The sequence below is a fragment of the Penicillium cosmopolitanum genome (genome assembly GCF_028827165.1).
Source record: "Penicillium cosmopolitanum strain IBT 29677 chromosome Unknown utg000008l:1.0-4398992.0:1.0-4402845.0, whole genome shotgun sequence".
Classification (NCBI taxonomy): domain Eukaryota; kingdom Fungi; phylum Ascomycota; class Eurotiomycetes; order Eurotiales; family Aspergillaceae; genus Penicillium; species Penicillium cosmopolitanum.
Window position 1 is genome coordinate 2,866,887 of NW_026622678.1, and position 27,292 is coordinate 2,894,178.

The following is a 27,292-nucleotide window of genomic DNA, read 5'->3' on the forward strand; positions in this document are numbered from 1 at the left end:
CCCGTACTCCGTACTCCATATGTAGATGTGACTTTCGGGTCCAGCAGGGAGTTCCCGCTGCTTTTCGCCTCTAATATCCTACCTCGACGAAGATCCACATCTACTAAGTGACCCATTCCCCAGACTGGCGGGCCGAGAGACCCGGAATATACATGTTTTAAGGAAGAGCACAAAAATGAGAATAACGGACGAAGCAGCGTAGCAGGAAATGAGCAGCGTTGGAGAACGGGCTACGCGTATCATATGATGCCGTTTTTCCGATCAACGCTTTTCTGCAGTTCTCATCCTCTGCCGGGATCGTCTTAGAAGAAGGATTATCGGGTTTAAGTCCCTGAGCGATTCAAGTCACCAGTGGGAGTTGTGTGGAACCTTTCTCCTCGTATTTTTGACTTCTCCATCGTCGTTCCCAATTTGCTAATATTTACTAAGAGTTTCCACCGCACTCTGGTCTGGCCGCCTCGATCCACCCCCAAGGCTATCTAATCCGTTAGCCTGCATATCGTCACCCTCAAGAACCCCTGCCCCGGGCAGGCGACTGGTGGAGATCCTAACGTTAAGCTCCACTTTCCGCCTCTCCCGTGTTATAGTGTGGGCCCACCAAAAGCATCGAAATCCTTCGCGTCGCGACCAAATTCCAGACTCAGAAGTACGTAAGGGTGGTACATAATTACAATGCGAGACTCCCTTCTCCAAATGATGTGCCCAAGTGCCTCCAAATCCGTGGGCAATACATGAGCAGCGGGAGAGAGTTGAAATTGAAGTTGCTACTAGTAACCACTCGTAGTTTATACTACCAGTGTCCGAGTCAGTTGCTCGGTGTACGTCCGAACCTCAAATGGACCTGCACATATAGTACCCCGTAATCAAGTTGGTTTCGACCCCATACCGTTCATAAGCCCTATCTGTTCCGAGATCGAAGGATCAATTGATATCAAAAAAGTATCGTAGAAACCATCTTGATAAAGCATGTCATTTGGTTTTTCCTCGGCAAAACTCATCGCTAGTCCTATTTTGATACTAGTAGACTTTACAAAACGCATATCGGAAATGCTTCCAAGGTTAAGCCTTTTGAATCCGTTACCGCACCCTACGATATCCGAGGGAAACAGGTTTCGATAGTATAGATAGGTAACTTTGGAGTATTGTAATTATTTGAACCTAGCAAGTATGTTACTCCGGACATGTCCTCTGTCCCAAAGTAGGCAACTACTCCATACAATGCACTAAAATAGAATAGTGAAAGATACTCGTGCCTACCCACTTCTGCTTACTTCTCCATGCGCACATGTCCATCTTGTCTATAGTGGGTATCTGCCAATTTCCCTCGTGGGGCACATTCTTGCAAGAAGTGTTTCGAAAAAGCCGATCGGACCTTTCCAGTCCACCGGTTCGCCGTCAATCCGAAGTGGATACTGTCAATACAGAAATTATGAACCTAATTGTCGTAAGATGTTCCCGGTATGCGTCTTGAGCAGGGGGAATGCTGTGCCAAGTACTCTTTCGAGTATAATATCCAGAGAGGACCCCAAAAAGGACCGACTCGAGTCCTGTGACTTTGGCCTTGTGAGCATATACTTATGGTGTTGACATGATGCCGTCTATCATGGCGTTGTTGGCACGAGACTCCGGCGATGTCGATATCGAACGCAGTGTGCAGAAGTGGAATTATGCTTGCCAGTCACTATGTATCATTACGATGACCATTTTCTTTGGTCTTCGAGTTTATACTCGTCAGTTCATTCTGAATGGATTTGGAAAGGAGGACTGTAAGTGTACTTCCCTTCACTATAGTCAAACGATAGCTAACCTGTTTCAAAGGGGCCTGTACGGCGGCATGGGTATGGATAATTTTGCCCTCTAGTTCCAGGATATTCACTAATGCTCTCGAAGTTTCTCGGTGTCTGCTATTCAATAACTGCCATCCTCAGTATGTGTTATATCATGAGTATATCATATGAGTTTTCTCACTGACAGTCTTTTAGTGGGACATTATGGAGGAGGACTTCACCTCACAGACGTACCTGATGAAGACCTCATTCCTTTTTCAAAAGTGAGTTGGGACAAAATTCAGAAGGTGCTACGGTAACTAATATCACAGACCGTTTACGTGACATTGGTCATGTACGGACCAACAGCATACATCACGAAATTCTGTCTTCTTTGGATCATGACCCGCGTATTCAGTCCTTTCCGCAAAGCCGTCATTTTCATTTACGCCTTCATGGGAATCATGCTTGCCTACTACATTCCGGCAGTTATCGTCAAAATCCGACTCTGCAACCCAATATCCAAATTCTGGGACCCCAATATCGAGGGCAGTTGCATGGACGAAAACGCCATCATCATGGCTGATGCTGTCATCAGTGTTACTAGTGATCTGATTGTTCTATTACTGCCATTGCCCTTGACTCTAAGTCTTCAAATGTCGACCAAGAAGAAGATGAGAGTCATTGCTATCCTTGGTGCGGGTGGATTGGCTGTCGCATCCAGTATCATCCGTTTGGCTCTGATTGTTGTTACCGCCAAATCGAAAGATACCACATTGGCCTTTATGAGGGTCAATATGCTTGGGTATGTCGAAAGTTATCCCAGCCCTGGAGTGCACCCCCATCCAGGGCGCATAATTGAAACCCCACTGACTCTCCCATCTTCCACAGAAATGCCGAAATCTCTATCGGAGTAATCTGCACCTGTCTCCCTGCCCTTTCGGCCCTTTTGAAGAAAGTCCTCCGCGAATACTCGAGCAATAAAGCAACGACGAGCCCTTCCGATTATAAGATGGACACGCTACGAAACCAAAGCAAGACGCAACGAAGCACGAAGCAAATGAGTGTTCTTGAGAGGGAGTCTGACGAGGATGTGCTCATGTTCAACGCACAAGGTAATCCAAGGATTGAAACGACTGTCAATGTAGACAACGGGCATCATGACAATTTACGAAGCGAGTCCTTTGGTGGTATTGGAGTTACAAGGACGGTTGATGTCGACGTCTCTTCGGCTCATGAAAACCGACATCATGGTGTTTAAAACAGCCAGGTCCTGGAATGTGATATTAGTATAAGGGAAACCCCCAGGTTTAATAATGTTGAGCGATAAGTTTTTGAACTACAACATGTGGTTGCCTACGATAAGAAGAGCAATGGTAGTAGGGAAGATCTATCTAAATTTGTCTAGGCCTCAAAGCCTGGACATCAGATTCATTCAACTGTGCAAGTTCATAATGTCATATCTAAAATCCAAAATGTAGGCTACCAAGCCCGAAAATAAGAAAGAAAGGGTATCAAAAGCAGCATATCTCTCAGTCAATGCGTTTATACAGCTTCGCCTTACCAGATCCAGATCTGGCAGAGGGAGAGCAGCAGGCACCGCTGGTCTCCGGGTGGAGTGTGGACTTGTTGAAGGTTTGAGTAGATTGAGGGACATCCAAAGCCGGATTCTTGGTGAAGAACCCATCAGGTTTCAGCATAACACTGACACGCTCCATCGGCATGACGGGGAAGTCTTCGATGCGGGGGTTGTGAGTTAGGCCGAAGGCTAGATAGGAGTTAGTGAGTGTTATAGCAGAGATGAAAAAGACTTTTTAAAGGAAACTTACTGTGCCAGAGAACAACATCCTCATTCTCGGTGTTATCCTTGCGTTGTACCCAAGTTTCGACACCCTCGGCACGACGGCTTTGGTTCGTGAACTCGCCAGCGGCGTAGAGTTCGTCGTCTTGATATTTGGTTACCCAGATAGGCTTGGTAGCGAACTCAGCTCGGCGGTAACCGAGGGCGTTCTTGTTCACAAGAAGCATCTGGCTTGGCGCAGTCTGGAGCTTGTAGGCCACTGGTTTATATGTGATGGGGTTATTAATTGTATCGTTGCGGATCTTGAACACGCGGTTACGGTCAACACTCGTGTTTGCCGTACTAGCCTTGTTCATAACTGTAGACTCAGTAGTGTAGCCAACAAGCCATGGGTTGCTGTCGTCTTCAGGCATAGGCACGCTATCTTCATAATAAACAGTATTTTTAAAACCATCAATGGCAGGGTCGATGCGGAATGAGAACATGTGCTGATGGAAGGGAGCCATCACGCCGGGGCCCACATTTGTGCCCCAGGGGGACAGTCTGGCCATTCTCATTGTCAAATGGAACAGTTGATAGAATTCCGGTGGCGCGGACCTCAAGTTCAACGTTTCCTGCCTGGTCGAAGATATATGCGAAAATGTATTCATAATTCGCAACGGTGCAGATCATTTGGAGAACCAATTGACGGTTACGCACGACGGTGGCAGCACCGGTCCGATAGTTGGTGTGCTTGTGCTGTAGGCCATTATCTTGTTCGTGCATGCAAATCACGTTCTTTAATTGAACGGGGTTTCCTTTGCAGTCATTTCGGTAGCCATCAAAATATTTGATGTGGCCCAGGCAATCACATCCGAGAGACAACTGATTAGCGTTCATGCCAAAGCCTGTGTCACCAACATCAAATGCCTGCTTTCGGTGGTATGGAGCACGAGGATCTTGGAAAAATTAGTTAAGAGACACAAAAAGATCGGCAAAGTGGTGACTTACCTCCATATGGCACCGTCATCTCTGAAACAGCAAGACGGTAGAAGACATTGCGGTTATCATATGTAATGTTATAGAGGACGAGGCCCTCTCGAATATTAAAACCAAGACGAAAGCGCCACTTCTGCCAATAGATAGAGTTTCCATCTGCTGTGTATGAGGGTCCCTCTGGCTGCTGAACAATGTACGGCTTCAAGTCCGTTCTGACAGGTTCATCCAACAGATCGTGGGTGTATTGGATAGCCTTGACAGGCTTCCAGGGCTGTGTTTGAGTAGTTTCAGAATCCGGGCCACCAGGGAGATAGTCCATTCGGACCAATTCGTGAGTGAGACCGTCAAACACCGGTGAGAACTTGCACGGCAGGGAATAATGGTTATTCTGAGGGTGATCCACCTCGACCAGGTACATGAAGCATTGGAAGAGCCGCCGTGACTCGGTCTCATTATCTGTTCCATACATCCAGGGATCGTTGCAAACTGCCACCCCGGCGGGCAATTGTAGTTTCTCAATTTCGGCGAGAACCGCGGGGTGTCTCATGCAAAGCTCTTCGATCTCCGTAATTTCGTCGGGGTCAATGGGGCCCTATAAAACAAGCTTGTTAGACAAAGGGGTTTGACCGCAAAGCAATGGCTGGGGAAAAGTGATGATACATACCTGTACCTCGCGTGGAAGTTCCTTGGCATATACAATGGTCCGCTTATCGGCATTCAAGACAGCCTTATAGAATGCGCCGGTGTCGAGACGGTGAAAGAGGGTGTAGAGGAGACGGGCCGGTGGAGAGGGGAGAGGTCGTCGTAGGCGCTCGGCCTCGATGTATGGTAGGACATCATTCTTAATAGGCTCATTCAGATCAATCCGCTTATAACGCAGTTCTACTCCGGGAAAGGCCGCCTCGAGAATACGGACGGCGAGCTTGATCTCCTCCGGGGAGATAGGGTCGAAGGGATGGCGGGCTTGAGTCACCATATTTGCGTATGAGATGACCCGATGGGGGGAGTGTGTGGGAGGGAGGAATTGGAGGGGAGGGGAGGGGATGTCAAAATGGAGAGAATCCGGGGAAGCTGAGAGGGGAATTTCTGGAGAGGGGAAGGGAAGGGCCAGGGCAATTTAAGGATCGCGTATCTTTTTCTTATCGGCAACAACTGGGATGTACTTACCCCTTAAGGACTAGCGTGCTTCCCCAAAGGAGGGCTGCTACTTGAACCACCCTTTTTGCTAATCGGACCATGGTCCTTCTGTTCTGTATTCAGAGTAGGATGTATTTAGTATTTACTACACAAATTCAATATACAGTAGCACAACAATTTTGCAGCCCTTTATTGCCCACTATCCTTGACAGCCCTTGAATGGTAGACTACTAGTAGCTACCTCAGATAAAATAAATATGCCAATATATTCCAATTTAGGTAGCTACTAGTCTGCTATTCAAAATCGGAAGACTAAGATAGTCCAAGTAGGTAGAATGTAGTCCAATTAGTAAAAATGGTGGTTCAAATAACAGTACTCCCCAAAGGGCGGCGGGTGGATCGCGGGGGCTTCCCAGGTACGTGCTTTGGTGCGATCTATGCACGAGTATGTACTACCTTAGTTAGTATATATATTGTTACATATGACATGTACTAGCAGAGTTTATCATCATCTGTGCTTACCCTCGACAGTACCTTCTATCCTAGGATTAACACATATCAATATTTCACACAATACGTATGTGCATGTGTTCATGCATGTTGATTCCCCAGGGCGGTCCCTGACAGCCCGATAAGAGTCACGTGCTGGCGCAATTTTGCCCCGATCGGGTATGGCGGATATACCGTGGCTATCAGTTCGCGGGGAACAGTTCGCGATGTGACCTTCCTTCACTCCCCATACACCATGCCAACCTACGCTGATACCGGTTGGGCACGTTCTCCGGATATCACCGGGGCCACCCCCGTGAAAAAGATCCGAAACCGTCAATCTGGTACTCCATGGACTCGCTCGGGATGCATCACCTGCAAAAAGCGCCGCAAAGGTTGCGACAAAGCCAAGCCGAGGTAGGGATTGTTTTTGCAAAATTGATCAATAATATATATATGAAACATGGCTGATCATTGGGTAGCTGTAACAACTGCCTCAAGCAAGGTCGAACCTGCGAAGGCTATGGAGATCTCTGGGTGCAACCGTTGGGCCCGTCAGCGCAAGTCTTCAACCAAGCAGAAGAACAAAAACGACGACGGCTGAGTGTTTCCACGCCATCTCAGCTCATGTCCCCGGCACCATCGCCCTCTTCAGATTCATGGATGTACATGCAACCTTCGCCTACTACAATCTCGCTCTCCCCGAGTCCATCTCAACCGTGTTCACCACGAGGACGAATCATCGATTTGGAGGAACGCCCAGACCACGGAGACTACATCGATGAACACACGACACCTCTATCATCCGGCCAAAGTGATATTCTGACAATGATTCCGCGGCAACACAGCTTTATCAGCCACTTGGGCGACCACGAGACTCATTACCTACAATATCACGTGGAATTCGGATCCCGACTTCTCGCCAACCTCGAAAGTGACGACAACCCACTACGGTCCCTACTAATTCCTCGCGCAATTTCATCGCCTCTTCTAATGAAGGCTGTTTGCGCGCTCTCTGCTCTTCACCTTGCAAACCGCTCGGCGGGCTTCAGCGCACAAACTGCTGCGGCAGGTTTCTACGGCCGAGCCCTCAGCGGTATTCGGACAGCAATCGCCGATAGCGCCACGAATGGTCTCTCCGATGATACCATGTTGGCAGTGGGGCTACTGTGCAAGTATGAAGTTGTTCGTGGAAGTGTGAAGCAATGGGTGGTTCACCTGAATGCTTTACAGCGGTTAATTGCTTCCCGTGGGGGGATTGGTAGCCATGGACAGGGATGCAGCGGAATTTCTTCGAGGCTTGTAAGTCATATAATTCGAGGCTGGTCTCAAGGCCACAATTTAACTAACAATTACGCAGATATGTTTACGCCTATAACATGGCTCGAATTAGCAATCGCAAACGCATCACTCCTAGCGAGGACTTTGCCACACATACAGACCTGGGCCCGCCCAGATTAGACATATACATCGGGTACACCGAGCAGATCTTGAATCTCTGCGCAAGCATCGTTGAACTTCCCACTTTACAAAACGATACTATTTCTCTCCGTCTCGCAATAGCCTCCATGTGCGTTTCGCTCTTCCTTCAAGGGAACTTGAACACAATTCTCTAAATTAAAGAACTGCATTAGCTGACTCACCTTTACCCTTCCAGAAACGACTCCCTCCTCACATGGTCCCATACCAACACCCGCTATATCATCCCGCAAGGCCTAACAACCGAAACCCTAAGCCGCCTCCAACTCGTCGCAGAATGTTTCCGCGACGCAGGATTCATATACCTCCACTCCATCCTCGAACGAATGCAAACCCAACCCCAACCCCAACCCCAACCACGAACAACCGCCGATACCCCCTCCCTCGCGGAAACCGAAATCGAATTAACTTCATTAATTTCCATACCCAAAGCCATCGCCATTGACAGATGTCTCTCGCGCATTGAATCACTTCACCTGGACGACCACTGCGAGTACTCGGCACTCACATTCCCGCTATTCATCTCAGGCTGTGAGAGCGAGGTCTTGGTGCACAGAGATCTCGTCGTCAATTCACTGGCTAAATTGCAGAGTAATTTCGGAATTGGGAATACTCAGCGTGCGAAAGAGGTACTTAGGATTCTGTGGTCGAGAAGGGATGCCTATACTCGAAATTCGACTGGCAAGAAGATGGAGAATGTGCATTGGTTTGATATTTTGGAGGAGTTGCAGTGGGATTTGACACTTGCTTGAAGCGGCGTTTCTCTACCTACTGTGTCCTCCTCTGCGAGTGCTCTCTTCCTTTTCCCTTTTCCCTTTTCGTCTTTCTTCTCTCCAAAAGTCCTCCTACACTGCATCCACCACACCCCTCTCCCTCTGCTACGATATGATGTTTATGTGAATTGTACGGCATAGAATTGTAATATATAGAGCAACGAGCAATGTGACAACATCTGCATCATGAACTTCAATAGGGTATTTAAAATCGTTCACGTAAAACCCATAACCCTTCAAACCGAAACCACTCCAACCCCCAAGAAACCCCCATAAAGCGACCAACACACACAGAGAGAGAAAAAAGCAAAGACAAAAATGACTCGGATGCATGGACACCAAGAAGAATGATATGGGTACGAGCAAAAGCAGTCTAACTCAACTCAACTCAATCCCATATTCACCTCATCACTCAATCCAAACTCCCGCTCCGCCCTCTCCGTACCACCAGCAGCACGCATCCCCCAGCGATCAAGTCGATCCTGCGAACTAGCAATCTCTTTTTCGCGAGTACTAGCGCTATCGCTCGTCATAGCACTTCCCTCGCGCCCACTATGATGCGACGGTTTGCGAGAATTGGTGCTGATCGGGCGTGGGGGTGTGGCACGTGCACTACCGTCCGAAGAAGGGCCGTCCGCTGAAGGCGCCGCATTCGAATTCGCATTCGGATTCGAGCTGGTAGATCGACCGACATCAGCAGCGGAGGTTCCGCCAGCGTCGCCGCCGGCGCCACCAATGCTGGCGCGATCCTTTTCCTTACTGCCGCTGCTGAACCAGCGTCGGCGGCGGGATTTGAGAGGTGTGGAGTTGGAAAGGCCGGCACTGGTGCTGGGGGTGGGTTCTTGTTCGGAGTCTTTCTCTTTGTTGGTTCCTTTTTCCTTTTCCTTTTCTAGGGCCTGGGTTAAGGCTGAGACGTTTTCTTCAGAAGTCTCGTTGTTTTCTTGTTGGAGTTCGACGAGTTCGGCGTCGCGGTACCACTTCCTTCGGCGTGTATATCGGTCCCAGCCATCTTGGCCACGGCGTCCGTCATTCCACTGATCATACCGTTAGAGATAGGTTTGGAGAGGGGGATTTATAAACCAAACTCGATGCATACCTTATTATCATAGTAGATCCATCCCTCAACATTAGACGCCTTGGAATCCTTGCCGTTCGCAGAGTTATCCGCACCTTCGATGCGCCACTCACTTCCCTCCACCCAGCGCCACTTAGAACCACCAGTCTGAACATCAGGAAGTTCAAACGAGTCCTTCGCCGGAACAGAATTCAAGTGTTCATCAGTCCAGGCACCCCGTTCAGCCGGGAACAAGGAATAAGTCCACCCGATTCCAAGCCAGCGCCGTTGGTTCTCGTACACAACAAAAGTAAATCGGACCCCGGAAGCATCTCCACGCCGGCGAGTCGCAATATTCAGACCCTGGCCCTGACCCTGGCCCTGGGCTTGTGTCTTTGTCGCGCTCGGCCCATCTGCCACCGAAAGACCGGTGATCATGCCGCATAGACGGCGTACAGCACGGGAGCGCCAGAGAATGACGCGGGATACTCGGGCCGGGCGCGAGTGGTATGTGAGAATTATAGTGCCGACGATCATCACGACGCGGCGGGTGGTAATTATGTAAAAGGGAGGGAGAGTTAAAGCGATCCAGATGGGCGTCACCAATAGGATACGGAGGAAGAGAGCAGTCAACGCAGGACGAGTCGTAGCGGATGTTGCTGTGCGTTGTGTGGATAGGAAATCGGTCAAATCGAGCAGAGGTTCGAGTAGGATATTACACCGCGTTGTGAAAGTACGCAGAGTCTCAACGATATCGTCCAAGCTTTTTTGATGGCGAGTCGTGGTATCTGTCGACGTTTTCCCCGGGTGTTTTTCGCCTGTGGAAGTTGTTGATGAGAGGGGTGAATAGCGCCGTCCATACATGCCGAGGATCAGGCTGATGACGACGAGAATCGGGCCCGCCCAGAGGATGATGGCATCGCTGTATAGCACCACTGTCCAGAAGGTGGCTACCAATAGGAAGCTCTGCCATGGATCCCCTGTTGTCCATGATAATAGGCCGACGAGTTTATTCAGTGGTAAGAGGAATGGGTGGGAGTAGGCGAGGGCCCTGGTGATGGATGGCGGCGTAGCCACCAACAGTGGTGATTTGCGATGCACGATGACGCTGGAGCGTTGCCGCGAGGTTAGGGCTGAGCCGGAGATGGTAGAAGGGGAGAAAGCGGCGATGGTCGGAGGTAAAGAATCAGACTGGCCATCCTGCATGGGCGTTGAGGGTGCCATGGAATCGATCCACGGAAGATCTTCTAGCTGGCATTAGATGGGTTGGATGGAGAGGGGAGGTAGGGCAGGTAGGGCAGGTAGGCAGGGGAGAGGGAAAGGTACCTAAAGCTGCCATCCAATTACGGAGACGTCATGGGAGTCGTTGTCAGCTCATCTGGAGCGGGCGATCAAATGCTTTTAAGAGCGAGGCGAGGCAGGGCAGGGCATGAGGGAGGTTCGTCGGCTCCAAAGTGATCTGCGGGGGGGAGTTGGGGGGGACATGTGACTGTGTTGAGGCCGAGAGTGGGAGTAGCGGTGGTGGAAGCAGAGTATAGAATAGACATTATATCTATGGTATATATTATATTCTAGAATATAATAATAATCATGAGAATTAAATAGACTAAAATATAGGTTCACATCTGGTGATAATTAACTGAATACCATGTACTGTTGTGTTGTGTTGTGTCTACCTCTACTCTACTGTATACTCTGCTGTCTCCCGACGCTAAAACGCGCAGCCGAAATTTTCCCCTTCTTCCTTCTTCACCTCCTTGTGATCATCGCCCTTCCCCGTCCACGTCATGGTGAGTACTTTTCCAGAGAGGAATTTCATGAGTTTCTTATTCCGTCTCATTTCATTTCATTCGAATTGCTATTAACAATTCTATTCCCCACTCCAGGCGCACCGCATTGTCTCCCAAGTCATCATCACCGGAGCCCGGGTCTTCGGCCGCGCCTTCGGTGAAGCCTACAAGCAGGCCCAGGCCACCGGCAAACATAACGCCGGCAAGAAAGGAGGAAGTGCCTTCAGCGGTGGCTCCGGAATCACCCTCGATGAGTCCTATAAGATCCTCAACGTCAAGCCCCCCGGTGGCGGTGCCGAACTCAGTGCCGAACATGTCACGGAGCGATTCAAGAAGCTGTTCGACCTGAACGATCCTCAGAAGGGTGGCAGTTTCTACCTTCAGAGCAAGATTCTACGTGCGCGCGAACGGATAGAGATGGAAGTCCGCCAAACGCAGCGAAAGGCGGCGCAGGATAAGGAATTGAGTGAAGGCTGGAACCCCAAGGTCTACAAGGACCGGTGAAGCAGTACCGAGACTCCGCCATAGGGTCACTTGGTGACTTCCTGCGCTTCTCGTTGCATCTTTATCCTACTTGAATTATTGCGACATGGGTTTGGGTTCCGTTTTTCACCTGCGCATCCTCGTCCACCGTCCACCCGCCCACTTCGGTCGCCTCTTGTCGCGAAAGTACTCCGGATCCCTCATCTTTTGATTTGGCATAGCATGGCGTTTTTGGGGGTTCCCGTGAGGGAGAAGCCCTCTCCATTTATTTCTCTCTTTTCTGTCTTAGAGTGAGGGATTGACATCGACTCATCGCGATGATTTGATCTCTCCGGCCTTCGGGGCCCTGTGTATATCACCCTTCCCCCCTTCTCCACTCTGCCTTGGGAAAATCATATGTACTATAGCTGTAAACTGCACATGTTCTAATGCCCTTGACTGTCCTGCATAAAAAGTATTTAAAGTAATAAAGTCTTCAAAGTAACAAAAGCACAAAAGTACCACTTTTTTGCCACCGCCGCACGGAGGAAACGGCAATTGTAGAGGAACTTCCCCAACTCCCTCCGACTCGCACTTCGGCTCTTGAATCCCCCCCGATTTCACTAGCAGCCCCGGAAACTTGAACTAACTTGAAAATGGAAAGGGTTTGCAACAGCCTGGAACTAACACTAACCGCCATGGCGCCATCCGGAGTGGAGTGGGGGAAATCGCGGAATTCCAATTATCTTCATTTCTGTCCCACTCTCTCCGCATCGGGATAATTCGATCCAAATCTATCCTACTCTACTCTACTCTTCCCCTGTCCCTATCTTCTATCTTCCCTGGATATATTTTCCTTCTTCTCAATTCATATCTCTCCTCTCTCCTCCCTCCCTAACTCAATGACCACCACTACCACCACAATGCGCCCCTCCACCCCCCTCTCATCAACCCTCCCCCCCATTAATAATGGGCACAGCAACCTTCAACTCCCAGTACAACGCAGACCCCTACGCCCTCCCAACAACAGAACTCGTCCACCGCGCCCTATCCCACGGAATCCGCGCCTTCGACACATCCCCCTACTACGGTCCCGCCGAAGACCTCCTCGGCCAAGCCCTCTCCTCGCCCGCAATCACCACCTCCCACCCAAGAAACACATACCACCTCCTCACAAAAGTAGGCCGAATCGCCTCCTCCTCATTCGACTACTCCCCACCCTGGATCCGATCCAGCGTCCGCCGCAGTCTGAAAAGACTCCACACAAATTATCTGAGACGTCGTCTACTGCCATGACGTGGAATTCGTCAGCCCCGCAGAAGTTTTAACTGCGGTGCGCGAATTGCGCCGGCTTCGCGATGAAGAGGGTGTCCTGCGCTACGTTGGTATCTCCGGGTACCCGGTCGACGTACTCTCGACACTTGCGGAAATGGTACTCGTTCAGACGGGTGAACCCCTCGATATCGTTATGAGTTATGCGAACTATACGTTGCAGAATACGCGGTTGGCGACGCAGGCGTTGCCTGAGACTGATTAAGGCCGGCGTGGACGTTGTTCCTAATGCTTCGCCGTTGGGGATGGGACTTTTGCGTAGGGATGGAGTGCCGATTGGGTCTATGGGGGGATTTTCATCCTGCGCCTGATGGGTTGCGGGGTGTTGTTCGTGATGCGGCGGGTGTTGTTGATGGGCGCGGGGAGAAGTTGGAAGTTGTTGCTATTCGGTTTGCGCTTGAGTCTTGGCTTAGGGATGGGGCTGGGGCTGGTGGTTTGGGGCCGCCGATGGCGAAGGGTGTTGATTCGGATCCGGGTTTCATTTCTGTTAAGAGTGTTGGTGCTGGGAGGAGGTTGGGGGTTAGTGTTATGGGGGTTAGTAATGTTGCTGAGTTGGATGAGACGTTGAGGGTTTGGAATAGTATTGTTGAGGGGCTTGAGAATTGTGAGGATGGGGAGTTTGAAGGAAAGGGTACTTCGACTCCGACGACTTCGAATATTTTGACGCCGTCGGAGGGATTGATTACTGATCGGGCTTGGTCTCGTACGCGCCGCACAAATATTTTGCAGCTGGCTGCGGAGATTCGTGATGTTATTGGGGAGGAGTGGGTGGATTATGTGTGGGCAAGCCCTGATGCGGACTTCAAGAATTCGTTGTCTGAGGAGCATCTCGCTCTCGTTAGAAGCCTTGAGGTCGAAGGGGAGCCCATCGATTCTCCTGCCATTGACGATTCTACTCTGGATGAAGGAATGTTGACCCCGCCGTTGGATGTGGAGAGACGGCTTGAGTGAATAATGGACGATGATGCGCGGTGCTAATATCCAGTGTCCAGAAAATGTGGCTATTCCCAAGTTGTCTTCGAATGTTCTTATTGCGAAATTTGGGTTGTATATAGAGTTGTTCATATTCATACGAGATACTACTAGTACGAACTAGTGATATTCCCGCCGTCAATTCACGGCAGACACGACAATAAATACTATTATGCCCAGGTGGTTGAATTCAGAAAGATGATCATCCACCTGCCAGTGGGGATGGCGGCAGAGCTGTTGCGGCTTTGCGCTCGACCAAGGTCCCTCATGCTACCTACTGGTGAATCCTCTCCTGTGCATCAGTGGTCTTTGAAACTCTATAGGAGTTCAGACATGGAATGATCATATCGAGGTCGTATCGTGGAGGGGGAACGAAACGCGTATCAAACTGCGTTGGTCAAACCCTCCTTTCGGCGTGGCCGCAACTCGCAACATCAAAGAAATAGGTTATTTGGAACGAGGTGAGGGAATACTTTGACGAGCTACGCCAACCTTTATCCTCAGGGTGCTTTGGCAATGTCGGTAAAAGACAAATTATGGTTGAACTTCTTCGGACACACGAGCCAAATCCTTTGATGAATGGCCCTTTGATTCACGAGAGGAACACAGCGAAGCAATCGTTTGATAGGATCATGATAGACCGTACTATGAAATTAAACAACAGATTTAACCTCGGACCGAGCTATAAAATACCGTGATACTAATAATGGATTTCCTTCAAGTTGGCTTTCCCTTCCGATTTAGTGGTCGCACCTTGGGAGTAGTGGATTGGAAGAAGACATTCATTGACAGGACCTCGGGATCTTGTAAGTTACAATAAAACATAGCTCTCCTTTATGATCAACTCATTTCAATTATGGAACATGACAGTTAATAAACCGTCAGTTACCACCTGTAATGCCCCGGCTCAACGAAAGAGACTCCTTAGGTACACAGCAACGGCTGGTTAACATCATTGTTTTGGTAAAAACAATAACCGTCACAACAAATATCCCGAGTGCCATTAGTCGTACAGGCTTGTCCAGCTATATCGATATTCCTGTTAGTATTTCTGACTTGGACCCGTGGCACTGGAAGAAGGAATGAAAGTACGTACAATTTCCACATCGTGGGGCCAACTCGACCGAGAGAGCTTCCGGCTCTGGAATAGCTGCGGCATTGGCGAAGCCAATGATAGCGCCGAGGAGGAGGAGGCTGAGATATCTCATGATGACTTGAAAGGGTTCGTTTTCGGTAAGAGTATATGGGTATTTAGGTAATCTCCGTATAAAACAGAAACTGGAGATTGAGATAGAGAGTGATGGAATCGCGGGACTTGAACAATCAAATATCTTACCCGGTGGCTACCCCTTTTCGTCTATTTATATTATCTTCCAGGGCCACCTGGCTCAATTCTGTCGCTTACATAGCCTTCAATCACGATCCACATTTATTGGGGGCGAGGAAGGCTCGCACTCTTCTTCATGTACTCCGTACCAAGAAATGATCTGCACCAAATGTCGGGGCCAGAAATGGTTCTGTTTTTGTCGCCCCAAACTACTAAAGTCAATAGTACTAGTGCTGACACGCGTTCATTTCATTTGCGAACAATTGTCTTGCTGTTCTTCAATGGCCCCGTCCCACATCGCCTTTCCTACCTGGGTTTTGATTCCGGGGTGAGAGGGGCGGAGTCTTGTAACTAGAAGGCTCGCTACAATGTAAGATATTTGTACTTTGAAAATCTTCATTTTCAGCGTCTTTCCTTTCCCAGGTGTTCATATTCTATATTAGGTAGCGGACCTGTGAATAGGGTTGAGTAAATAATGGACCATGATGCGCGGTACTAATATTCAGTTTCCAGAAACTGTGGCTATTTCCGGGAGTTGTCTTCGAATGTTCTTAGTGTCCATATTCATACTAGATACTACTAGTACTTCAGTCATTCTCGAAATAGGCTTGAATTATGTACACTCGATCACTCGTTTCTGAACCTACTGCCAACACCTTAACGTACATCATTCATTGGGTGGGCAGCGGTCAGTTGAGGGCCGCTCTAAGATAACCTTTGGATAGCACTGTAAAGTGTAATATGAGGAAACGGGATCCCGGAATGAGATTGTCGCCGATAAGATACTTGCCCTTAAAATCAGATCTTATTATGCATGCCTATTTGCAACTTGCTATAGTGACCAACTACCCAGTCACAGGGCATCACTCTAAAAGCATCACTCTAAAAGCCATACAAATAATTCTGCTTGATGATATCCTCAACATGCAAATCACGTAGACGAAACTCAACTCCCGTAGCCGAACATAATAACTCGAGTTCCATCTTGAAGTCCGCAAACACCTCTGTCATAGCAGGTATAGGACGAGGTTTAGCGTTAGACTCCTCAGTTGACTGATGGACATGCATCCAGTTTCCTTTGACCTCTAAATAAGTCAGGTTTGGGTAGCGGTACTTCCCTCCTAGGAGCAGGTCTTTAAATGCCTTAGCTAGTTCAGTTGTATGCTCTGACTCTAGATCATCAAGGATAAGGCTTTCCAGCGATGGAGGCAAAACATCACTGAATCTTTTGCTTGATATCTTGCCCCGGTCACTCCAGCCCTGGTTCCAGTCTATTATATGAGATATCTGCAGCCGAAGTTCCTTCAGCGCGCTGAATCCTGCGAACGATCCGACATATTCATAGTCGTAACTAGGGTAAGCGGCATACTCGTTGGTGCACTCGTCGGTCAGTGTTAATGTTTGCAAGGTGTCCTGATGTCTTTGCAATGGTGGGTAGTATCTCGACGCGTAAATCCCCTCATCATCCGAGCTATTAGGGTTATCGGAATGCTCAAAGATGAAAGATTCGAGGCTCTTGGGTGCGCCGATCAAATCCGCAAAGCCTCTTCGAGAACAACTGGACCTGAGGTGGATATGAGTGATATCGGAGTACCCAACATTGTCAGGCACGTAGCTGGCCGCATGGAAGTCTTCATCTTCAACATAATCCTCATCAGAGGTACCAGAATCACATATCAAATGGCCACAAAAGCTTCGTAACGAGGGAAGTCGAAGTATTGGGAGAAAATGCGATGAGCTGAGACCACCATCTACATCCGAACAATCGAGTGTAAAGTGTCTTAATTTAGACAAACCAGAGGTTTCCTTTGCGGCGACCCTGGCCATCCACTCGAGACTGTAGTTTGAAAATTCATCAACCTGTAGGACCAGATCCTCCAGATTAGGCATAAGCGCCAAAAGCAGAACAGCCCATACATCATTATTCTCTCGACTCTGTAGTTGCAAGCCCCATGTGGATAGGTTTTCGTTGGGCCCCAGGGTTGATTTCAGAACTGGTAGGATAACCTCCTGTTCATATCGCACGCCGGAAGTCGGTCGCCAGCTGAGGGCTATGCGGATAGTGCGCACTTCGTGCGCTAATGCCGGATTGGATGCGAGTGTGTGCACCAGATGACTCAAGTGGCCGTTGCGGTGTTCTATCAGTTCGAGCGATGTAAAGACTTTAGGTAGCAAAATTGGATATAAGGCACGACAACAGGAGGCAAGCCGCAGAATATCCGTGTGGCTATCAAGATAGCTTGTTATTGAGAACAGCAGCTCTGCTGGCAACGTAGAGAGCATGTTTCTCTCTGAAAAGGGGGTCTCAGTTAAATCATAGTGAAGATGGTGTTTATGGTCGGTTAAGAAAAACTTTTGGACACCGGCTGGCCGGCAGCACCAAGCACCTTCGCCAAGCCTACATCTGTCATGCAAATTTTCGGTGGCATAGGGTCAAGCCACTATCCACATAATTTGCAAAGATCCATCCGAAAACCTTTAAATTCTATGGGATTCCATGGGCTTCGTCCTACTATGATATAAACGGCGCATTTTACCGAACCCCTCGGTTTAATGCGCACAGTTCAATAAATGGTCGACGCTAACTTGAAGCAACGTTAGTCAAGCCGATGTCGAGAATGACTGTAACTGGGAGTATTCCCGCTGTCAATTCATGGCGGAGCCTTTAATCAATGCTACTACTATGATTGAACTTAGGAAGAGTCTCATAATCCATGGTTGCCTTGCCATATTCACTAGCGTGTGAAGAGTCCTTACTGTCTGAGTTGTCCTCCCCTGACCCGTCACCCGAAGAAGCAACTCAAAATCCAGACTCGCTCTCGGACTCTTCATCTTCAAGCAGCACACGAGAGAAAGCTTCGGTGAAATACTCCATGTCGTCGAAGTCAAGATTTTTCTGAATCAAATCCCAGATGGTTTTACCATCACTGTTCACCAAGTTGCAATCAGTGTAGGCTCTTCGTAGCTCCACCATGCTTTCGTCACTTGAAGTATTTATCATACCAATCCCTTCATAGAGGGGGAGATTGCCACGGTTAATTTTCGCCATAAAGTCCGCCCGGCCATCTCGTCTGAGGATACGAAGTCCAACTGAAAATGAACTCCGTGCAGCCATATGCAGAGGGGTATCGCCATTTTCGTCCTTAGAATTAGGATCGCTGCCCGCTTCAAAAAGGATATTGAAAATAGTATCTCCAGGTTGTTCGCAGTCATTCAATTTATCACTACAAGCCATGTGAAGGGGAATTTGACCGAATGAATCTTTTGCCATGGGGTGGCCCCTCTTTTGAGCAGGAGCTTGACTGATTCTGTGCAGTTTTGAAAAGTTGCTTGGTGTAGCATGGTGCGACCAAGGGGGTCTTGCGTATTGACGTCTGTTCCTCTTTTGAGAAACCACTCGACCAAACGCGCACACTCCTCTTCTTCGGAAGGAGGATCTCCCCGAATATACCTACCGTGTGGCCAGTTGGTTTGATACTCAAAAGCAATCTCGTTTCCTGTATCGACGATGCCTGGTGGTAGTAGTGCGGTCCGTCCGTAATCAGAGTGCCCATAGTCCAAGGACGGCATACCTCGTATCCTCTCCAAGAAATAGCATATAGCTCGTCCTTGATGAGAAGGAGGATCGGAAGGGGTGTAAACACCAGTCAGACAAGCAAGTAATCTCAGATCACCAGTCGGCCAAAAGGATTCATTGGACTAGATAAAAAATACCTTTGTAATAATCATAAACAGTGAGCGAGTTGAATCAGCAGTCACAGAAGATCTGCCATTGCTCAAAATGTAGCGCGGTGCAGTGCAGTACAGTGCATCAACACAAGTCGGACAGAACGCTTGAAATCATAACCGTTTCGGGGAACTTCGAACTCGAACTCGAATTGGTATACCTGCCAGTGGGAGGGGTGAGTCCATTCAAGGATTTCATCATTCCGCATTCGCATTCGCATTCGGGTTAGAATATCCTTTCGGCTTGTAGGGTAAGAATATAACTTGAAACCAAAGACAACAAAAAGGGAAAAGAAAAGAAAAGCGCCGAAAATGCAACAAATGATGCTGCCAAACTACCAACGAAAGTCAAGACCGACATCGACATCATCGTAGATGTATTTCTATTTCCACGGAGCGTAACGGAGGGTATCTCTAACAATTAATCAAACACGCAGAAGAAGTTGACCGATATCGTGCAGCCATCAAGACTGTACAATAAATACATCGCGGGCGACATTTATGCGGCGCGAATTGTGGGCGGTGGACCAGGAGGCAGAGGCGGAGGCGGTTGAGAATATTGCGGAGGCGATGAAACCGGAGGTGGAGGAGGATTGCGGTAGATGTCGAATCGACTGGCGGACTCGTACACCTCACGCAGTTGGAATCGTTGGATCATGTACTCTTCGTAGTTGGCGGCAATTATTGAGCCCAAAATACTACCCTTTGCGTCTTCGGAGTTCGCCAGCTCAACCATACGCCGAGACAATATGGTAAAGGCCTGGGAGAAGGTCCGGAACACCAATGCAATCTCCTTGGTTCCGCCCGAGATGTCATTGTCTGGGTTGTTTGGGTCCTCAATCGTGAGACGATCCCGGTTGCCAAATTGCTACGGCGGGGTGTTAGGATGGTGTATTGTAAATGGATCGCGCATTAGGGTTCAACTTACCTTGTTAAAGAACATTGGCGGATTCATACGAATACCGACTTCTTCATAACGGAAGATATTGCCGTAATAATCAAAGAAGTTTAACAGGATCTTGCCCAGATTCAACTCCTCACGCCGCGGCATATGCTGCAGCAGACTCGCAACCAGGCAGGTGATAGAGAAACCACCGAGGCCTCCGGTCGGTACCTCATTCAGTCCTCGGATAAGCAAGAACTGCTTGATGACCGAAACGATTACTGGCATCGCTGGATACTGCTCCCTCCACATTCTGAACGTCTCGTTCGCCTTAACGCCACTGTCATTGTCAAAAGACAGGTCAACGCGCAGCCCGGTAACCTTGTCCACGAATTTTATAATGGGCACACGAGCGTGCGCAATACTTTCAATGGACCCAGGAACTGCGATGCCCGCGTTCTTGATGAATGCACTGAATGCATAGATCTGGCCAGGTCTTTCGCCAAAGTTTCTCTTCCCAGAGCGAGTGAAATCTCGAGACATGAGAACCAAATCAACATCAGCAATGGGGAGGTATAGCCCCGAGGCAAACGAACCAAAAGCATGCAATTGTACGCCGGGGTATCTCTCCTTGAACACCGTCTCCAACCGCTGGATGAGATCCTGTCGCACAAGGTGTTCAAAGTCATGGGGCTTGATCCAATTATAAAAGGAAAGAACCTCCTGATGTAGACGAGTGCCCATATGCAAAGCACTCATTCCATCAGTCCAGGGTGTAGCAGATTGTGGGGACAGGGCCTTCCAAGCATAAAGCACAGAGCCATCACTGTGGAACCTTGACATAGGTTTTCCGACCTTTGTGGAGAAGCCCTTAGGTTCATCATCACGGGTTCGTTTGCGCTGCAAAACTGCAGAATCTTGGCTCGGCTGGGTCTGGTTCTGGTTCGCCATGCTTTTGGGGCCTCTGGGGGCATTCGCCGGAGGGCTTTCTCTTTTGTCCTCCTCTTCCTCTTGTCCTAGTCCATCCATATTGCCCAACGAGATGAAGTCATGGTTCTCGGCCACCGCATCTTCCTGCTTTGGCGCACTGCTGGTTGCCAGCCGAGCTTTGCGAATCAATTTCACGACATCAAGCTTCTTGCCTGTGGTCTCATCGGGCGGCGGCAAGACTGTATATGGGTCGGGGTTGGACCATTTTGGGGTTGGCGCTGGGGCCGGCTTAGGTTTTGAATCGCCATCCTTGTCGTCAGATGCGACAGCACGTCGTTTTCGAGGTCGCGATTCATCGTCTGAAGAGTCCGAGAAGTCCATCTCCGCTTCCTCGCTGTCACTCAACGCGTCAAGAGACGCGAATTTTGGTGCCAATTTCTCATCGTCTGCTGTCAGAAGCTCTGGTGTCGTTTCTCGCTTCGGCGCCAGCAGAGGTCGCTCGGAGGTATGGGGGAAGCGAAATGTGAAATCGCGTCTTGGACGCGACCGACGGTCTCGGTTGTCTCGACCTTTTCCGGATGGTCCCCGTGGCGCATCGTTCCCCTGGAAGACGAAGGGCGCCATGGCGTTGAGAAGGGAGAGTGGGCGTGGGATTTGACGAACTGGACAGAATACCTTGTGAAATCAGATCTGATGCTCAATGGAGGCCCGCAGAAAAAAAAAGATGTGCGTCTTATCGCGGAGGCGGTGTTGGGTGGCAGAATGTGTATTAGTCTCACCTCACACATCGCTCTGAGACACATATATCATTTAAATATCTAGTCTAGCCAGTTTGACTATGGCTCCCATGATATTCTTGCAGACCTTTCTCTAAAAGTCCAACAAGATCCTTCTGCACTGCCAGCTCGGTGAAGCTAACTCTCCCCGTTGCCCATTCGAGCCAACCCTCTACTCTGGCTTCTCCCCCTCTCAACAAACCCACACTCACATCAATTATCGTTGGTCGCCCAGTGTTGTGCCAGAAGACATTGGCTCCGCAACGTTTGCAGAACTCTCGGTATACATCTGGGGAGCTCTCATACCGCTGCATATTTCCACGATCGAAGGATAGTGGCGATCGGTCAGCATTGAAGAGGTTAGATCTGGGAACAAATGCCCAAGCTTGGATGGGAAATCCACTGCCGAGTCGACATGTATTGCAGGCACAGGTCCCTGCCAGATACTTGGTATCTCCATCGCATAGCCACCATTTGACGTCGTTGGGGTTTTCTGATGATTGGGAGTGATAGGGTACGAGCAAGTCAGACCAGGGTGACCATGCCTGGGATGAAGATACGTCGGGCCGAGTGATGTAGAATTGGATGCCTCCGCAGTGGCACTGAGCATGTAGTTCGCCCTGATGCAGCGGAATATTCAGCGTGTTCTGACTTGTGCTGCTGGTTTTGACATCCACTTCGTCGGAAGGCTGTTCGAAACCGGCCTGTAGAGCACATCTCTCTCTTGTGGGCCAACCTGGAAGGAATGTGCTCAGCCCCCCATCGCCAGTATCCTCGGTCTGCCAGTGCTGGATACTCTTCACTGGAGGGGTGTCATTTGCTACTACGACCCCCGCGGCAACTAGAAATATGTCACTCGATCCCAACCGGGCAAAGATGTGAGCACCACAGGTTCTACAAAAGAAGCGGCTAACATGAGGGGATTCGGAGTAGATCTGTAGTCCATCCAAGGTGGCAGGCTCATGCTGCATGAGATAATACGCTGCACCCAGGAGGCCAGTGATGGTGCGACAATTAGTGCAATGACATAGTTGGAGCAGGGAATGGTCTGCGGCAGCATCCAGCTGGATCGACTGGGTGACGCCCCCACATAAACAAGTGACCGAGGTTGCCATGCGTGCTGTATGCGTTGCTTTGTTGTTTGCTTTGTTGTTTGGAGAATCTGATTTCCTTCTTGGAGGAGATGATTGGCGCGTCGAAGTTGACCTTGGGGCGATGCTCACTCGGCTCACTCAGCTTGCCGATATTCACAGGTCGAGTGCTCGAGTGCGCAAGTAGTACAAGATGGTAATGTGCTCAGGCGGGGCGAGTGCAGAAACGTGCTCTCCTTGTACTCGTAACTGAACCTAAGAATAACTACCATTCCAAGTGCGGCGTGAGTACATCAGTAAGTGTAAGGTAGTACCGGGAAGTCACGGGCGGTCCGAGTATAAAAAGCTGGCGGCGGCCCGTCTTTCCCATTTTCCCCCCACCTCATCCTCCCCTGCTGTCGCTTGCTTCACGCTCAACTCTACGTTTCCCACTCTTCAAAACCACCAATACCTCTCTATCTCAAAATGGGTGAGTTCTCAAATCCATTATATGACCCCTTTCGCTATACCACATGCCGCATCTCCCGCTACACCCCCCTCCAATCTTTGCTTTTTGCCGGAGAGACCGTGGCAAGGCGGGGTCATGGCGGGGTTACCTGCACTCGTGTTCCCCCCTCCTTTAAGTCATTGAGACAGACGCTGACCACCACCAGGTTCCGACCACGGCTGCAGCTGCGGTGCTTCCTGCCAGTGCCCTGCCGGCGCATGCCAGTGCCCCGTATGTGAAGTCTTTGACTCCTGACCCCTTATCATTGTCTAAAAAATGACGTGACACGATGACCCGCTGGCTAACCCCCCCGCTTTTTTCCGACTCTTTAGAAGTAAACATTTCCAACTCGATCACCATGCCGTGACGGGTAACTGCTTGAACGGATCTTGTTCATTGCCGAATCAAAATGCGAATGGAGATAGGCGATGAGCGAGAGATCTCATCTACCAGACTGGTAGCGTTGTGATGTGAGATCGGGCAATGCGGAGTTCTACCGTCTTTTGTGTTTTCTTTTCCTGCAAAACAGAGCAAAACAACCCTCAAAAAAATGTCTAGTCAATCGTTGTAGTCGAAATTTTATGACTGCGGGTTACTGAATCATTTGTATTCCTTTCTATCAGGTACCTTGTGGGCATCGACCCAATCTTCGGGTCGTTTTAGACTCGGTGTAGGTGATGAGCTTAACTGCGCATCATTAGGTATCCTCGACAGCAGATATGCTACGATATCGATTTAATGTACTCCAGGACCGGATAATAGTCACCATCTAGTTCTCAACACCATGCTGCAGTAATGCAGCAACAACAGTAGTAGCAGAAGCAGCTTGACGTAATCTCCCGGAATCAGCATGCTACCCTTGCTACCCTCGGCTGCTCGACGCCTCAAACCCTACCTATGGTAGGTCTACACCTGGGCCATTCTTTTCAAACATTTCGATCCACCTCAACCACCCTTCTCCTGGTAACGACCATAAGCGGCAGTATTTCCGCGCAGCCAGATCCAATTTCTATCGGCTTCCGCGGCTGATGTTTGCCGATGCGTCCTTTTCGCCTCGATAACGGCCCCCAGAATTCCATTATTCTTTGCAGAGAGAACAGACATTGGCCTACACTGACCCAGGAAAATAATAGCGGGTCATCTCAAACTGGCTTGGGTGCCTTGCAATACTGCTCTTGGGCCCAATAGGTATCAGACCGCGTGCATATCGGGGAGGGTCCGTGGGACCAAAAGTATGATATGCTTCAGTAGCCTTAACTTCGTCTGCAGGAGGAGACGAAACGATCCACTTTGGTTGCTCGGCGCTTCGGCCCTACTCGATTCCAGCAAGTTTGTGCCTCTGCTGGTGTGGAGAGGCACGTATATTGGGCCCGATCTTGGACCCGTGCGAGGGTAGCCCGCTATAGGTCCTAGTCTCGGTGAGAGAGATTGTGAAGCAATCCATTTATCTGATTTCGCGTCCTCTAAAAGAGGATACCATGTACAATGCCGCTTACGAACGGCCATTTCCAAGTAGGTTCTACGCCTTCTACTCCGTGCCGCTCCTGCCGATCCCTTTGGCCCGAGATTGTATGTAGTATTCGCTTTTGATAGCTCGACCAGCTGGCGGCAGCTCTATGTAGTCGATATCCAAAGCGTCTCGCTTTGCTTTCTTACCCCATAGAGAGCATCATTGCTGGAACAACGAGAGACCGCAGTATTCCACTCCACCACAGTGGGCTTGGATATGCAGCTTCAGAATACAGAACTGCCAATAAGCCCTCGGGGCACCCCTCCTCCAAGGTCCCCAATCCGCGCAAACACCAGCCTCCTCATAGGCTGCAACGCCCAGATCCCGACCCTGCGCCGCTCCTGGCGCCGGAAAATTCATCTTGGGTCAACCCCACTGTATGGTGGACCACGTTGCCCCTGTCGGCCATCGCCAAGAATATGACCGTGACTGTACGCATCAAGTAACGTGAGGCCCGTCCCGAAAACGATGTGGAGATCTAGGCGACCTGCGCCTTCTAGGGTCGATCTAACATGGGATCTTCGAAATGTGGCCGTCATAATCGTGGTACGATGGAGGTCTAAACTTTGATCATGGAAGGAGAAATTAAAAATCACTTTCTCTTGGAGGGGAGAGTGGTGTGGTGTTCTTGCCCCAGCTCCACATAGTTCAAACCGCCTAGTATACCACGGAGCAACTCCATAATCGTAAGACAACTGAAATGGAGGGATTATGCCTGCCCGATATTGGCGTCATTATATGGCTGGATCAAGACAAATTCAAGTTGTACTAGTAGGTGGTATGTACTAGGAAGTCGTGACAACTTCGTCATGAAGTATAGTCACAGTGTTCATGGCGAGCAAGTACCTCGAGTGTCTGTAAACAACAGACCCATAGAACAACACAAAACGCCCAGAACACAAAGAAAGAATCCTCATTCGTCAGAGTTCTCAGAAAACGAGAGAAGCAAAAAAGGAAAAAGGGAAACACTACTCCGTACCCCCCAGCAACTTGCTGCCATAACCTACCACAACGACTTGGACCACACCTCGTCATCCGCATGAACCTAACCGGTCCGAGCCAAACACCAACACATCGATCTGCAGAAATAGCCACAAAGGGCACTCCACAAGAAAACATATCGGAGATAGCAAGTAGCAAGAAAGCGGCCACCACCACCACCCATCATACAATACCACTTCTTCCCCACCTCGGACTGGCGAAAACCGGCCTCTGAAACCAAACCATACCCCGGTCATTGGCGAGAGCGTTAAGACTTACCCGCTCCATCGAAGCGGGTAGCGCGTGAGTGGGCGTGGAAAAAAGAAAGTGGAGACCGTGAGGAGTAGGAAGGCCATACGGTACATAGAAGCATACTACACTACTCCGTACCTACTCCGTTTTGAAAGACCATTTGACTCGACCACGCGATGCGCTGGGGTTTGCGTTTGCCTCACAGATCACCCTCGGTCGTGGTTGGGGAAGGAAATCTAGTCAGCAACGAATGAAGAATTAGGAAATATTGTTTCCTTTTTTTTGACTCCGTACCCAGTCTTCCTTTCTTCTTTCCGGTATCGAATCGGAGCCAACTTACTCCGCAGTTGTCGTAGCCTAGCTTGCTACTAGCTGTGATAGAGAGAAAGAGAGAGAGTACGGTAGTACAGTATGTAGTATGTACATCAGAGCATAGCAGAAGCGAGGCTCGAGAACACCCGGGCATCACTATCCTAAAACAAGTATAAAGCTAGCCTTTCATCCCCCAGCCAGTCCCTGTTTTTTCTCCATCCAGACAAATATCTGAACATCTTCCAAACAAAGCCTTCTCAAATCTTTCGTGGTTTCATTCCATATCCCAATCCATCCATCCAACATGTCTCCCTGCTCGTGCAACTGCTGCTCCGGCAACTGCAACTCTTGCTCCTGCTCTAGCTGCACCGTATGTTATCCATTTTCCTTGAAGCAAATTATCCACTCCCTCCCCGCTCTCCCTCTCCCCTTGTCTTGGTTATAGAAGGAAGGTCTGATCATTCTACCAGCACTAAGCTAGCTCACACGCCGTCCCCTCCGCCATCCTCCTCCAACTCGACAACCCATACCAGACCCGGCCTCCCGTTGCTGTCGAACTAGTTAGTAGAAACCAAGTTTGGAACTACTAGTTGACAGTGTTTTCCTGTGCTATATTATCTTTGATCATGATGGGGTCTGGTTTTGATCTTTGGGGCCTTTGGGATGGGTTGCTTTGTTTTTAGTGTATGTTTATGCTATTCGGTCCTTGAGCCGTGCAATATTATATTTGGATTTTGTCCAATTTGCCAATTATATATTCAAGTTTCACCGTAAGCGACTCGGAAATAGTAGTAAGAACCTTCAAGTTATGTTCAAGTTCAAGTTGACGAACGAAGAGGCTTGGCACCTTGAAAGTAACTTGAAACCCTGCGTGCCCAGGTGCTAAGTGTCAAGTTGAGCTGTTCAAATTTATGCATTTACTGGCGCAGTGGTGTCGTTGGTTGGAAACGTGAATGTAACACGCTTGTATTTATTCGAATCAAA

The 27,292-nt window shown here is 49.3% G+C and overlaps 11 protein-coding genes across 11 annotated transcripts; 4 read left to right on the forward strand and 7 right to left on the reverse strand.

Moving 5' to 3' along the window:
- Positions 1–1,591: 1,591 nt before the first annotated feature.
- On the forward strand, positions 1,592–3,027 carry N7509_007658 (putative integral membrane protein; the record flags this gene model as incomplete). The annotated part of the gene is made up of 6 exons (XM_056632295.1): positions 1,592–1,766; positions 1,819–1,838; positions 1,891–1,927; positions 1,983–2,050; positions 2,099–2,571; positions 2,658–3,027. 6 exons carry the CDS (start codon positions 1,592–1,594, stop codon positions 3,025–3,027), a joined length of 1,143 nt encoding a protein of 380 aa, XP_056487846.1.
- A 271-nt stretch (positions 3,028–3,298) lies between these two features.
- Positions 3,299–5,521, reverse strand: N7509_007659 (uncharacterized protein; the record flags this gene model as incomplete). The annotated part of the gene is made up of 5 exons (XM_056632296.1): positions 3,299–3,534; positions 3,596–4,055; positions 4,108–4,505; positions 4,558–5,137; positions 5,210–5,521. The coding sequence occupies 5 exons, from the start codon at positions 5,519–5,521 to the stop codon at positions 3,299–3,301; spliced, it is 1,986 nt and encodes a 661-aa protein (XP_056487847.1).
- Positions 5,522–6,427: 906 nt separating this feature from the next.
- On the forward strand, positions 6,428–8,402 carry N7509_007660 (Zn(II)2Cys6 transcription factor; the record flags this gene model as incomplete). Its single annotated transcript, XM_056632297.1, has 4 exons — positions 6,428–6,588; positions 6,654–7,406; positions 7,532–7,741; positions 7,829–8,402. 4 exons carry the CDS (start codon positions 6,428–6,430, stop codon positions 8,400–8,402), a joined length of 1,698 nt encoding a protein of 565 aa, XP_056487848.1.
- Positions 8,403–8,806: 404 nt separating this feature from the next.
- On the reverse strand, positions 8,807–10,701 carry N7509_007661 (PEX28-32 family peroxisomal membrane protein; the record flags this gene model as incomplete). The annotated part of the gene is made up of 2 exons (XM_056632298.1): positions 8,807–9,457; positions 9,520–10,701. The coding sequence occupies 2 exons, from the start codon at positions 10,699–10,701 to the stop codon at positions 8,807–8,809; spliced, it is 1,833 nt and encodes a 610-aa protein (XP_056487849.1).
- A 563-nt stretch (positions 10,702–11,264) lies between these two features.
- On the forward strand, positions 11,265–11,771 carry N7509_007662 (import motor complex subunit PAM16; the record flags this gene model as incomplete). Its single annotated transcript, XM_056632299.1, has 2 exons — positions 11,265–11,267; positions 11,364–11,771. 2 exons carry the CDS (start codon positions 11,265–11,267, stop codon positions 11,769–11,771), a joined length of 411 nt encoding a protein of 136 aa, XP_056487850.1.
- A 927-nt stretch (positions 11,772–12,698) lies between these two features.
- Positions 12,699–14,012, forward strand: N7509_007663 (D-arabinose 1-dehydrogenase (NAD(P)(+)) ARA2; the record flags this gene model as incomplete). Its single annotated transcript, XM_056632300.1, has 3 exons — positions 12,699–12,975; positions 13,049–13,177; positions 13,324–14,012. 3 exons carry the CDS (start codon positions 12,699–12,701, stop codon positions 14,010–14,012), a joined length of 1,095 nt encoding a protein of 364 aa, XP_056487851.1.
- A 2,230-nt stretch (positions 14,013–16,242) lies between these two features.
- Positions 16,243–17,643, reverse strand: N7509_007664 (uncharacterized protein; the record flags this gene model as incomplete). The annotated part of the gene is made up of 1 exon (XM_056632301.1): positions 16,243–17,643. One exon carries the CDS (start codon positions 17,641–17,643, stop codon positions 16,243–16,245), a length of 1,401 nt encoding a protein of 466 aa, XP_056487852.1.
- A 517-nt stretch (positions 17,644–18,160) lies between these two features.
- N7509_007665 (uncharacterized protein) lies at positions 18,161–18,595 on the reverse strand (the record flags this gene model as incomplete). Its single annotated transcript, XM_056632302.1, has 1 exon — positions 18,161–18,595. One exon carries the CDS (start codon positions 18,593–18,595, stop codon positions 18,161–18,163), a length of 435 nt encoding a protein of 144 aa, XP_056487853.1.
- A 990-nt stretch (positions 18,596–19,585) lies between these two features.
- N7509_007666 (putative topoisomerase family protein TRF4) lies at positions 19,586–21,523 on the reverse strand (the record flags this gene model as incomplete). The annotated part of the gene is made up of 2 exons (XM_056632303.1): positions 19,586–19,954; positions 20,015–21,523. The coding sequence occupies 2 exons, from the start codon at positions 21,521–21,523 to the stop codon at positions 19,586–19,588; spliced, it is 1,878 nt and encodes a 625-aa protein (XP_056487854.1).
- A 199-nt stretch (positions 21,524–21,722) lies between these two features.
- On the reverse strand, positions 21,723–22,790 carry N7509_007667 (GFA family protein; the record flags this gene model as incomplete). Its single annotated transcript, XM_056632304.1, has 1 exon — positions 21,723–22,790. The coding sequence occupies one exon, from the start codon at positions 22,788–22,790 to the stop codon at positions 21,723–21,725; it is 1,068 nt and encodes a 355-aa protein (XP_056487855.1).
- Positions 22,791–24,922: 2,132 nt separating this feature from the next.
- N7509_007668 (uncharacterized protein) lies at positions 24,923–25,123 on the reverse strand (the record flags this gene model as incomplete). Its single annotated transcript, XM_056632305.1, has 1 exon — positions 24,923–25,123. The coding sequence occupies one exon, from the start codon at positions 25,121–25,123 to the stop codon at positions 24,923–24,925; it is 201 nt and encodes a 66-aa protein (XP_056487856.1).
- Between the last annotated feature and the right edge of the window lie 2,169 nt (positions 25,124–27,292).